Source organism: Asterias rubens, chromosome 5 (assembly GCF_902459465.1).
Source record: "Asterias rubens chromosome 5, eAstRub1.3, whole genome shotgun sequence".
Lineage (NCBI taxonomy): Eukaryota > Metazoa > Echinodermata > Asteroidea > Forcipulatida > Asteriidae > Asterias > Asterias rubens.
This window is the reverse complement of record NC_047066.1, coordinates 19876818-19888512: the sequence shown is the minus strand read 5'-3', so window position 1 is coordinate 19888512 and position 11695 is coordinate 19876818. Positions and strand designations below refer to the sequence as shown.

General features: G+C 40.6%; 1 protein-coding gene across 2 annotated transcripts; it reads right to left on the bottom strand.

Annotated features, from left to right (window-relative positions):
* Window positions 1–505: 505 nt before the first annotated feature.
* On the bottom strand, window positions 506–7950 carry LOC117290978 (GTPase Era, mitochondrial-like). Of its 2 annotated transcripts, none has more exons than XM_033772570.1 (11): window positions 7886–7950; window positions 7131–7304; window positions 5944–6071; window positions 5308–5385; window positions 4977–5023; window positions 4433–4494; window positions 3810–3922; window positions 3039–3659; window positions 2217–2366; window positions 1723–1803; window positions 506–1461 (listed from the first exon to the last, which is right to left on the bottom strand). In XM_033772570.1, exons 1-11 carry the CDS (start codon window positions 7947–7949, stop codon window positions 1357–1359), a joined length of 1623 nt encoding a protein of 540 aa, XP_033628461.1. In that variant the 5' UTR covers window position 7950; the 3' UTR covers window positions 506–1356. The 2 variants fall into 2 exon arrangements, with proteins under 2 accessions (XP_033628461.1, XP_033628462.1); XM_033772571.1 differs by lacking the exon at window positions 7886–7950 and adding an exon at window positions 7589–7743.
* Window positions 7951–11695: the final 3745 nt, after the last annotated feature.

The window sequence follows — 11695 nt, the reverse complement described above, 5'->3', positions numbered from 1 at the left end:
CCTGGGAAGCGGCAGCCAGGGGATCACCTTTGAAGAAGGTTCAACTTTTTATCTCAGATGTTTACATTATACACCACAAACGAAACATGACTGGGTAAATTTTGTAAATGATTTGGGGTGAACAAATAAAAATTTACTAAAGTGGGACTCAAACCAACGACCTCCGGATTAACATGCTGGCGCTCTACCAACTGGGTACGAGATGACCCGTAATCTTCAAAATGAAGAAACACTCCCGTCAGGGTCCAAATGTCAGGCCACTAATTTCTTTTGTTCGTTTATACCACAGGTCCTTTTGTTGCCAAGCAGGTAGTAAGTTTTACTTTAGCAGGTAGGCCCACTTCTTGGGACTTGGCTGCTTATCAGACTGTAGTTTTTTACAAAAAATTTACCTTTTAACCGATGACCCTTTAGTTTTTCCAAGCTAACCATAGTATAAGTAAATCAATGAAACCATATGACACAACAATAACGATTGAAAAAGGCATTAGAATTTTTTTCATGCTTTAAATCTTTATTCAAAAATATCCGGGACAGTTTATACATTCTAATTAGTCGCAGAGAGATCACATGGCCACGTTTAAACATGCAATTTAAACAGAAATATAGTTAAGTTATAAATGTATTATTTGCTTATGAACAGCTGTTACGATATTTGACACGTCGGGCAACTGGGGCAATGATCTCAGGGGGCATTTGTTATTTTATTTCTCTTGAAAACATGAGCCCGAGGCTGAATGTCTAAAATACATCTTCAGTCAAGTCTGCCTAGGTTATCAAGGGCACTCAAGGGCACTTGACTCAATATCTGCTTTTCTGACCAGCACTAGTGCGAGTTTGAGTCTCAATCTTGACACTTACGTCCTTAATCAAGACATTTTTCAAAGTGGTTAAAACTTTTGCTACGTCTTTTGGATATACATAAAGCCATGGGCCTCATGTGTAAACTGTTGCCTATGCATATAAAAGAAGCCAGTACACTTTGTCGTAAAGAGAAGGGGTTTGTACAGTGTTCTCTGGTATGAGTTGCAGATTGCACCACATCACCTTGTAAACTGTTACATGGTGCCATGTTTTTTTCATCCTCATATTTCTAAAATAGCTTCAAGTGCCTTGTAGAAAATCTTAAGAGGCTTTTGAGATGACTTCGAGTGTGATAAAGCACTTTAAAATAACACGGTTTTATTGTTATTGTCAGTTAGCAAAGTTTACAAGCAGTTGAGTTATTTGGGTCAAGTTTCATGGCGATAATTGACAATGAAGATTACTCCACCACATACATGGCATTGTAATTATTTTAGAAAACGCAGAATTCAATGTTGAGTAGCACTGTGAAATGGGCCCCAGGTTAAAGACTTATTGTTTGATGCCGAGTGTAAGATGAACATCTTGATGGAACGCCTCCACTAAGCTATCCTCTGCCTCCCGAGCTATAATGCCAATCCTTTTCTTCAACATGTTCTGAAAAAAGAGCAGAGAATATACCCCGTGTTAAAGATAAAATACGGTTTTATGGTAACTATTTTTAACAAACATAAGAAATATACTTTTAATCTGAAAGCTCATTCATCCTAAATATCATAATTGAACACATCTCCAGAGAAATATTCACGTCTCAAATACACAACTGAAGCATAGCTTTTATTGCCAAAACTGTGTTGCCTGTTATGGACCAATTTCTGGAGTTTTAACATTTCACAGAAAACTTAGCAAGGCGCTTACCACATGGGATTTCTTGTGACAAACAATCTTCTGAATAATGCGCAGTTTCCCACAATCCAGCGTTGTCCACAACTCATTTCTCTGCAAAAAAATAGAGAATAAAATGTAAATCTTGATGCAAGTATGACTCTTCCTTTAAGTCATTCCTAGGACACTCAATTTTCTTGGGAGTTTTCACTCCTCAAGTAACTAAGTTGTCTCTATACCATCTGTGCCGATTTTATATTACTAGACGCTGAGAAGCAACTTATGGACAAGCATCTTGCTCAAGGACGACATAAGCAGAACTTGGATTCAGACCCATTCAATACATAGTTCTCGGTAATGTGCGCATGCTCAGAACTACGTAAACAATGGAAATTTACCTGGTAAGTCTGCTGCCACCTAGCGCCTGAAAGTCTCCCATTGAATGCTCAGGAACACTTTTAAGAAACTAACACACAGAAATCCATGTAGTTCAGTGAGATTTATCATCTTGTTTCAAATGGTCTCACCTGGCTAAGATTGTAAGGTACTTCCTGTGGAAGATGCTCCAGTAGTTTCTCTCGGATGGCTTCAACCAGAATCTCCTCAGGGGACAAATTGGTTACTACATCTTCGTGGTACTCCCAGATACCCGGAACTGCCTTCTCCATCAAGTGCTCCTAAAAAAGAATTAAATTCTTTTACCGTAGCAATATTTGAATCTTTTCAATACCGTACATGTATTTGGATTTTCCATTCTAACATATTTCACGTTGAGCCTAAAGTTACTATTCCTGTATCTCGGTTGCGAAGCTAATTATTGTGTAAAGATGTAAAACAGAGTTTCTAGTGACCCCTTGTACAATGCAAAAAACACCTCCGCACAATAATGTATCTACCATTTCCGCCATTTATGGGAGTAAATTCCTTTGGGACTCCCAATATAACAGACAGGATAGGCAACTGGAAGTGCACCGCAGGTCGTAAAATGGGTCAATACCACGAAAAGACATCTCTCTGCTACATGGTATTTATGGATAGTGTAAACCAGATGAAACAAATCAATCGTGTCTATTTCTGGTATGAGAGAATTGAAAGACACCTTATTAATCTGAACTCTTTGTCACTATAGCTCATTTTAAGCTACCAAACTCCTATGGTTTATAGTAACCTAATCATTATATTTAGTGTGCTATGTGCATTTAAATCAAAGCACATTGATGAAAGATGCATCACGGCTGTACATCTAGATATGAAATGCTATGACTGCAAAAAGCATAGTATCTACGGTAAAATAGCCACAAAGCTGATTCACCGAAAAATAAACTACTTTCCCAGGTCTAGTTCCTCACCTTGACATCCTCCAGCCCCTCTCCACTGAGGGCAGAGATCATGAACACAGCATCAAACCCATCCCAGCCATTTCTCTTCATCATCATCTTTAAAAGCTCTCGTTGCTCCTGCTTCACCCTCTTCTGATCCTCCTGCATCTCTTCAGATTTTGTAGAGACTTCTTCTGCCTCGACCGCACTGCTCTTTGAACTAAACCCCTCCAAGGTGCTGACATAGTCTCCTAAAGTGTTGAACTTCTGATGAGACACGCTGTCTAAATTTAATACAGGGTCGATGCTGCTCTCGGTCGAACTTGAATCATTGCTTCTACTGGGTACTTTGTTCTTAGCATCAGGATTTTGTGGAACAAATGTTGGAATGTCTGCCTCATAATTGTCTCTAGAGTCTGTGGTGACTTCCTGAACTTGATCAGTTCTCTCTGATTTGTTCATAGGAATGCTTTGAATATCATCTGGTTGCATTCTTGGTTTGTATTTGTGTGAGAGCATGGGACTCGTCTCGACCTTGCCTAGAGAGTAGGCTGTCCTATTGTCCAGTGTGAATTTATGGTTGCCGATGACTCCTTCGGTCAGCTGAGCGGTGAGAGAAAACAGTTGCTGCTTGCTGCTGATCAGGTCAACCTGGGAAGGTACGGAAGGGAAATTTTGTCAGTGATTCTGCGGGAAGTGCTTTTGCTAACAAACATCGGTTTAAGGGAAAACCAATAATTAACAACTAATTAACAATAAACTTTGGTGGTTATGTTTTATGTGAAGCAAAATAGATTGTACCTTGTTGAGCACTAATACAGATTGTACGTTCGGATTATGATGCAAAGCCACCAATATCTCAGGGGATATTTTCTCGCATGTCCACTTGTTTGAAGCATCTACTAGCACAATAGCTGAAAATTAAAAATGAACAGATAAACAATTTAAAACAACAAATACATCATCCAACATTTTCAACTACATGTATCATCATCATCATTATTTGGCAAAGACTTTCGTACATGGCCTTAATTGTAATGGGGACACACTCCTGGAGCTGGGACATCACCTGTTCTCCTTCAATCGCTGCTTATCACAGCTCTCCCATGTTCTACTACTCCACTTTGTCACACTGTCTATCCAACGCAGCTTAGGGCGACCTCTACCTCGAATTGTACCTGTAGGCAGACCATCTATAACTGCGCCGGGTTGGCCTCCCATTCTCATCACATGATTGCACCACTTTGCCTCTTCCGCTCTAACACCTCGTAATCTAGGAGACACCAACGCCCACCAATCAGCTCAGCCAGCATTTCATTCATTACAAAGTCTGACCAGCAGAGTTCAACTTTTTGTACTGGACAATTTTCATGAAAGAATCATATTGAAATGATTTATATTTGCATAGAACTGTTTGACCTTACCAAGGTCTGCTTTTTCCAGGCTGTTCTTGGGGTCAACTAGCAGAGGTCGTGATAACTGATGTCTGATGGAGGAAAAACAACAGAAATTTGGTTTGCAAAGACTTTGGTTTGGTGAACTAAACAAATGTACCAGACTCTGTAAGTTTTCCGATACCAAGCTCTCCTGACAATGACTTAAGTAAGCTAGTTGAAATGTTGAGACCAATTAAGAACTCACTCTGTGGCAGTGAAGTTAATAATGAGAAGTCCCCTAGATCCACTAAGCAAAAGAAGTAGTCCCTACAGATTTCCTACCTTCCACCCAGGTAGTAGTTAATAAGCAGGACAGTTCTTTTAGCACTGAGAAGTCTACCAAATTCCAACAAAAATCTACACCAAGGCAGTAGAGTAAATGGTAAGTTTTTAAATGAACATGATCTACTTGGCTAGAAGATACAAACATGATGTTAACGCAAACTAAATATAAACCATGTTTCACCAACACAAAAACGAAATGAAAAAACCACCGTCATACCCGCAACACATTGAGTTACTATTGGCTTACCTTCTCCCATGTAAGTGACTAACCATACCAGGAGTATCCAATAACACCTACAAGGTAAAAGAGAAAGTGCATAATTGTTTATGAAAAACTAAAAATTTGTTCTATCCTCTAGCGACCAGAGATGCAGTTGGTACCCAAAGTCACCCTAAACTGGCTAGATTGAAGTTCTTAATGAAAATACTGTGACAGTTTTTTGTTCTGTTTTCTCAGCAAAAACAGTATCTAGACATTTGGAGGGTACACATTCAAAATTGTTGGATAGGGTTCCAACTAAAACATCCCCAAAGCAACAGCATTATCAGACTTATTGGACTGTACAGAAATTACTCACAATTTGTGTATTATTTCTTGTGAGAACAGCCAGGGCAGTAGAGCGCGTTGTGTGGACTTTACTTGAGACCGAACAAATCTGAAAGAAAAGAGAGACCCTGATGTGAAAAAATATCAAATACCGTTTCTTTTTCAGTGAAGACCTCTGACTCTTGGGTTATAATACAGTTCTCATGGGTGAAAGTAGGTCTTGTTCTTCTTCCATGAGATTACAGTCAACAATCTGGTGTATTATGTACTGTGGTTGATGTGCGCATGCTAGGGTGGGGACATATAATGCAGATGGGTGTTAACAGTGAATGTGTTGCAAAGTACATTCACTGGACGGTTGCTGGACTGACTATACGCTGTATAAGACTAGCAAGAGATGCGCAGTTGATGCCTTCATGGAGATTGTTCAAATGCTGTTGAGAAAGAATGAGTGTTAGTAAACCCCTGTTCTGTAAGAACGACCCTGCTCAGAGCAATGGTTGGTGTTAGAAATGTGAGTGGGATGTCAAGATCGTAACTGCTTTGGCCTGTGCGAGTGTGGTCCACTGAAGTTAGTCCCTCTATGTCCAATTTCTCTCAAATATACAGCTCTTGGACAAGTATCAACCTACCACCCCGAGGGAACCAGTAGAGTTTCAACCCTTACCCTTTGACCCATGAGTCGATTGATAAGTGTTGATTTGCCAGCGTTGGGTGACCCGATGATGGCGACATTCAGGACTTGTGAATCGTCAGGCAGGTTGGGCTTCTTGAGCAATAACATCTCCTGGAGAGCTGCCAAGAACAAATTGGAACAATTGTATTGAGCAATGAATAATACACAAATTTTAACTTGTAATGTATTGGTGCTTGCTTAAATAAAAAGTTGGTTAACTTGTTTTCTTGTTTGATTCTAGTCTTTTAAAAACAGTTCCTGTCAAGTAAATGGTCTTGTGGATTTTCCACCCTAAATCAAGATCCACAACTGATAGATAATGGAGGAGTCAAGAAGGACCTCAAGTCACAAATGACAATCTGATCAGGTCATAGAAACTTGGACTGAATGCATGTTTTGGGAGTCTTTGGGACGCTCTGTTTGTATAGTTTGTGACTTGAGTTGAATAAGTATGGTATTTAGATTATGAACTTAACGAGAAATTATGAAAGTGTGCAAAACTGTGAAAACCCAATGAACAGAGCACTAAGACTCTGCGAATCGAGGCTCCTGCATTATGCAAAGTGTGCAAAACTGTGAAAACCCAATGAACAGAGCACTAAGACTCTGCGAATCGAGGCTCCTGCATTATGCAAAGTGTGCAAAACTGTGAAAACCCAATGAACAGAGCACTAAGACTCTGCGAATCGAGGCTCCTGCATTATGCAAAGTGTGCAAAACTGTGAAAACCCAATGAACAGAGCACTAAGACTCTGCGAATCGAGGCTCCTGCATTATGCAAAGTGTGCAAAACTGTGAAAACCCAATGAACAGAGCACTAAGACTCTGCGAATCGAGGCTCCTGCATTATGCAAAGTGTGCAAAACTGTGAAAACCCAATGAACAGAGCACTAAGACTCTGCGAATCGAGGCTCCTGCATTATGCAAAGTGTGCAAAACTGTGAAAACCCAATGAACAGAGCACTAAGACTCTGCGAATCGAGGCTCCTGCATTATGCAAAGTGTGCAAAACTGTGAAAACCCAATGAACAGAGCACTAAGACTCTGCGCATCGAGGCTCCTGCATTATGCAAAGTGTGCAAAACTGTGAAAACCCAATGAACAGAGCACTAAGACTCTGCGAATCGAGGCTCCTGCATTATATGCGTTATTAAGAGTGGCAAACTAACAATTCCTACCTTTCTCTGAACTGATAGGAATTCCACTGTGGGTTTTGTCCTTTCTGTTGTACTCTTCAACTGCATTTGTGGAAAATGGGTCATCTCGATGAAGGCCGTTTTGAACTGCGCCCTCTTTTGTTGTAACATGAGAAGAAGACTGTCTGCAGTGAGTGCAGACAAGAGGTTTTTCCACTGTTGAAAAAAAAAGACAATTTGAAACATTCAGAGACGTCACTTTTCCATCAAAATACAACAAAACTATAATTAATACTTTTTCTGAAACCTGGTTGAAAACCCCCAGCTAGTACGTAGTCCCTAGAAACGTAACAAAAAGAGCAGGCCCCAAGAATTATCAAAACGGCGCTTGGTCGATGCTGCACTGCTTCATGATCATGCAGCAAAAATTAACTAATAAAAAAATACATAAAATTAAAAGTCTACATCTACATCTATATTCTATTCGAGTATTCAGCTACTTGTCAAACTCAAGCCTTTTCAGCATCTAGACAAGGGTGCGGCTCGGGCTGCCGACGGTGGACGGTTTGTGTGCTCAGCAGTCAGTGGGTGCCACAATATGTACACAAGAAATAGAGATGTGAATGTGTCATGTTTGTGCAACTGCACTGCCCTGCATGCAGTATCACTATCTATCAAGTAAAATAAAAAGTATAAATATTAAAAGAGCAGAGAATTGTGGTTTGCAGTTTATTTCTCTCACAATTAAGATGCAGTTAGAACTGGACAACAAAATGACAAAACAAGCTTAGTCTCACCTCTTTTAAATTGCAGGCATATTGCCAAACGTGTCCGTAGTAATTGAGAAATAGATTGACACATGGGGGCCGCCATGTTTAATTCTGCGCATTAAGTAGACTTGCTCCAAGTCGTCGTACTTCTGTCTTTCACATAATGACAGAGGGCGCTATACTATTATTTCGTAGTCCGCTGCCGATCCTACTGCTGGGCCGGTGTCGCATGCATTTATGTCCTCTATGCAATACTATCAGGAGGACATTATTGCATATGCAATATTGTCCGCCGGACGGTTTTGCATGTGCAATCGTGTCCGCCCGGACGCTGCTGCATAATGCAATTGTGTCCGCCAGGACACATTTGCATGTGCAGTTGTGTCCGCCCCCGTGCAAAACCGTCCTTGCAGTAAATAAATTGCCCTTGGTCGACGGAACACGTTCGCCATTTTTTTACAAGCTATTAAGTGCATGTCATAAAATGACATAGGAAATGACATGCTGCATATTCAGTGCATGCACGCTCGTTACGCGCGCACATATATCGGACGGTTTTTGCATAGCCCCGGACACGATTGCACGGTGCAAAAGTGTTCGGATCGGACAGTATTGCATGGCGGACACAATTGCATCTGACACCGGCGGGCCGGGATGGGATCATGCATAGAAACTCATGCGCCGAGCCTCGTTAAAATATCTCTTTCTTGTTGAAGGTATGGCTTATTGATTGGCGAGAAATCGTCCGATATCGTCGTTGTGCCCCTGGGATTGTTTGACCTTCAACATGGAGCATATTGGGTGCAATTTAGCCCTCTAAAAATAGCCCTCAGTCTGCCTATTGTTTGCTAACGATGGAGTCTTTCTAGCCGTTTTTTGTGTGTGTGAGATCTACCTTGTTTTTTTTTGATACCGGGCCTTGGTCAAAAGCTAAACTGCACACAAACCTATGAACAATTTAGGAGTAGAAATTATGTAGTTTCCAGAAAACAATTTGAACGTTTTCCACGTGAGAGGCTGACAGACTTTTAAAATGATTTGAATTGGTGTAGTAGCATTAAGTGTGCTTTTTATTGGAGTGGTGCACACTGCTGGTTTGCAAAACTCGTGGTTTTGACATTGGCCTATAATTAACAAAAAGAGTTGGTCATTGAGGCCTATACAAGAAAATCCAGACTTGAAAACCAAATCGCTGTAATGTCCACCATAAACATGCACTTCGAATGTGCTGCTCTATACACATTTATGTAGATGTGAAAAGTGTAGGCCTACAACATGAGAGCGATCATACAGATCTACATGCCCTACTGAAAGCTTGAATTGCTTTTGACGGTTTTTAAACTCAGTTTGAATGTGATGGGGGTGTTTCTTACGAGAAATTGGGGAATTGTGGTGGGGAAATAATTTTTGGGAGACGAAAAACGGACCCTGTGAACGCGCCGCCAATATTGTAGGCCTACTGCACAATTCTATAGGGAAACCATACCTCTAAGCCTATGTATAATACTGGGCATAATTATATTATAAAAGCCCAACCAAGATCGTTTCAAAAAAAAAAATAATAATAATATCCAGCCCACGCCACGGGCATTTATTCCCCTTTGTTCGTACAATAATTCATATCAATATGGCGTCCCCTAGTTGAATCAGTGTTTTATCTAAGAACAATTAGCTCGCGTGTTTTTATTGGACGAGGATAAAAGCACCGTACGTGACGCAATCGGGTTTTCGGGGAAGACAGTTAACAATGGAACTACTTTTTAGAATTGAATACCCTCTGATTGACCCTGGTTTGTATTTCTATGTTTCTCTTGTTTGCTAAACTTCAATAGCCTTTATGGAAGGAGGGAAAACGAGATTTTGTGTTTGAAATGAACAAAAATTGTATTTTCCTTTTGTCTTACAGTGAGCGCCAACTCTCGATCAACTAGTAATTGAGTTCAAAATACAAACACTTGTGAATTTCATAGTAGACATTTTTCATGTTTTGTTTAACTCTAATGGAAAAATCTTTACCACCGATGTCCCAGGGAATTCTGTTCACCGGAGATTCTGTCCCCTATAAAAGAATATGAAATTGACAACGGCTGGAAGAGGATGGTCTGAAAGAGGGTGCTATCAGAAGTAGTCTGTACATAGTTCGGCATAAGGGGGGCGGGGGGCAGAACTTCCTGCACACCCGGCTTATGACACTTGTAGACTTTCAGGGCTGTAGCTTGCAGCTTTAGGCAGAGATGGAGAGTCGTGAGTTTTGATAAGTTAAGTGAAGAGAGACGCAGTTTGTACCTGCGTCATCCTGGCATGTCCCTGAATTCAAATTTCAAAGTTTTAGAGCGGCTTCCAGACTTCTTGATACCGAAAATTAAAAGTAGGCGGCTATGCTCCGAAACGAACTCAAAAAGCCTCCCTACGGGATTTTTGTGCACAGAGAAAATCAAAAGTACAACGGGTCAATTCGACCCAAAATCATTGCTCAATCTAAACAAGTTTAGCACCATTGGATGGACAATTTCAAGGGCTTTCCTCTCGTAAAAAAATAGTGCTATGGGGATTTTCAAAGCGACGCTAGAGGCCAGGGAGTAGACCCGACACACCCCATAAATTTGGGACATTTAATGCATGAAACACACGGCATGTGGTGATTATTGGAGAAAACAAATATATGCCTTGAAAAAAAAGCCCGGACTTATAAAAACTTTCAGCTATGCTTTTGAATAATTCTAGAACTAAAAAAGATAGAGAGACGCAGTTTGTACCTGCGTCATCCTGGCATGTCCCTGAATTCAAATTTCAAAGTTTTAGAGCGGCTTCCAGACTTCTTGATACCGAAAATTTAAACTAGGCGGCTATGCTCCGAAACGAACTCAAAAAGCCTCCCTACGGGATTTTTTTGCACAGAGAAAATCAAAAGTACAACGGGTCAATTTGACCCAAAATCATTGCTCAATCTAAACAAGTTTAGCACCATTGGATGGACAATTTCAAGGGCTTTCCTCTCGTACAAGAATTAGTGCTATGGAGATTTTCAAAGCGACGCTAGAGGCCAGGGAGTAGACCCGACACGACCGGTAAATTTAGGACATTAATGCATGAAACACACGGCATGTGGTGATTATTGGAGAAAACAAAATTAATATGCCTTGAAAAAAAAGCCCGGACTTATAAAAACTTTCAGCTAAGCTTTTGAATCATTCTGGAACTAAAAAAGATAGAGAGACGCAGTTTGTACCTGAGTCATCCTGGCATGTCCCTGAACTCAAATTTCAAAGTTTTAGAGCGGCTTCCAGACTTCTTGATACCGAAAATTTAAACTAGGCGGCTATGCTCCGAAACGAACTCAAAAAGCCTCCCTACGGGATTTTTGTGCACAGAGAAAATCAAAAGTACAACGGGTCAATTTGACCCAAAATCATTGCTCAATCTAAACAAGTTTAGCACCATTGGATGGACAATTTCAAGGGCTTACCTCTCGTAAAAAAATTAGTGCTATGGGGATTTTCGAAGCGACGCTAGAGGCCAGGGAGTAGACCCGACACACCCCATAAATTTGGGACATTTAATGCATGAAACACACGGCATGTGGTGATTATTGGAGAAAACAAATATATGCCTTGAAAAAAAGCCCGGACTTATAAAAACTTTCAGCTATGCTTTTGAATCATTCTGGAACTAAAAACGATGGAGAGACGCAGTTTGTACTTGCGTCATCCTGGCATGTCCCTGAATTCAAATTTCAAAGTTTTAGAGCGGCTTCCAGACTTCTTGACACCGAAAATTAAAAGTAGGCGGCTGTGCTCCGAAACGAACTCTCTACGGGTTTTTTTGTGCACAGAGAAA

Coding starts and splice junctions, on each gene's coding strand:
- LOC117290978 (XM_033772570.1), bottom strand. CDS start 7,949: ATGTGTCAATCTATTTCTCAATTACTACGGACACGTTTGGCAATATGC. Junction 4,495..4,976: donor AGTCACTTACATGGGAGAAG/GTAAGCCAATAG, acceptor TTCCTCCATCAG/ACATCAGTTATCACGACCTC. Junction 3,660..3,809: donor CTGTATTAGTGCTCAACAAG/GTACAATCTATT, acceptor GTACCTTCCCAG/GTTGACCTGATCAGCAGCAA.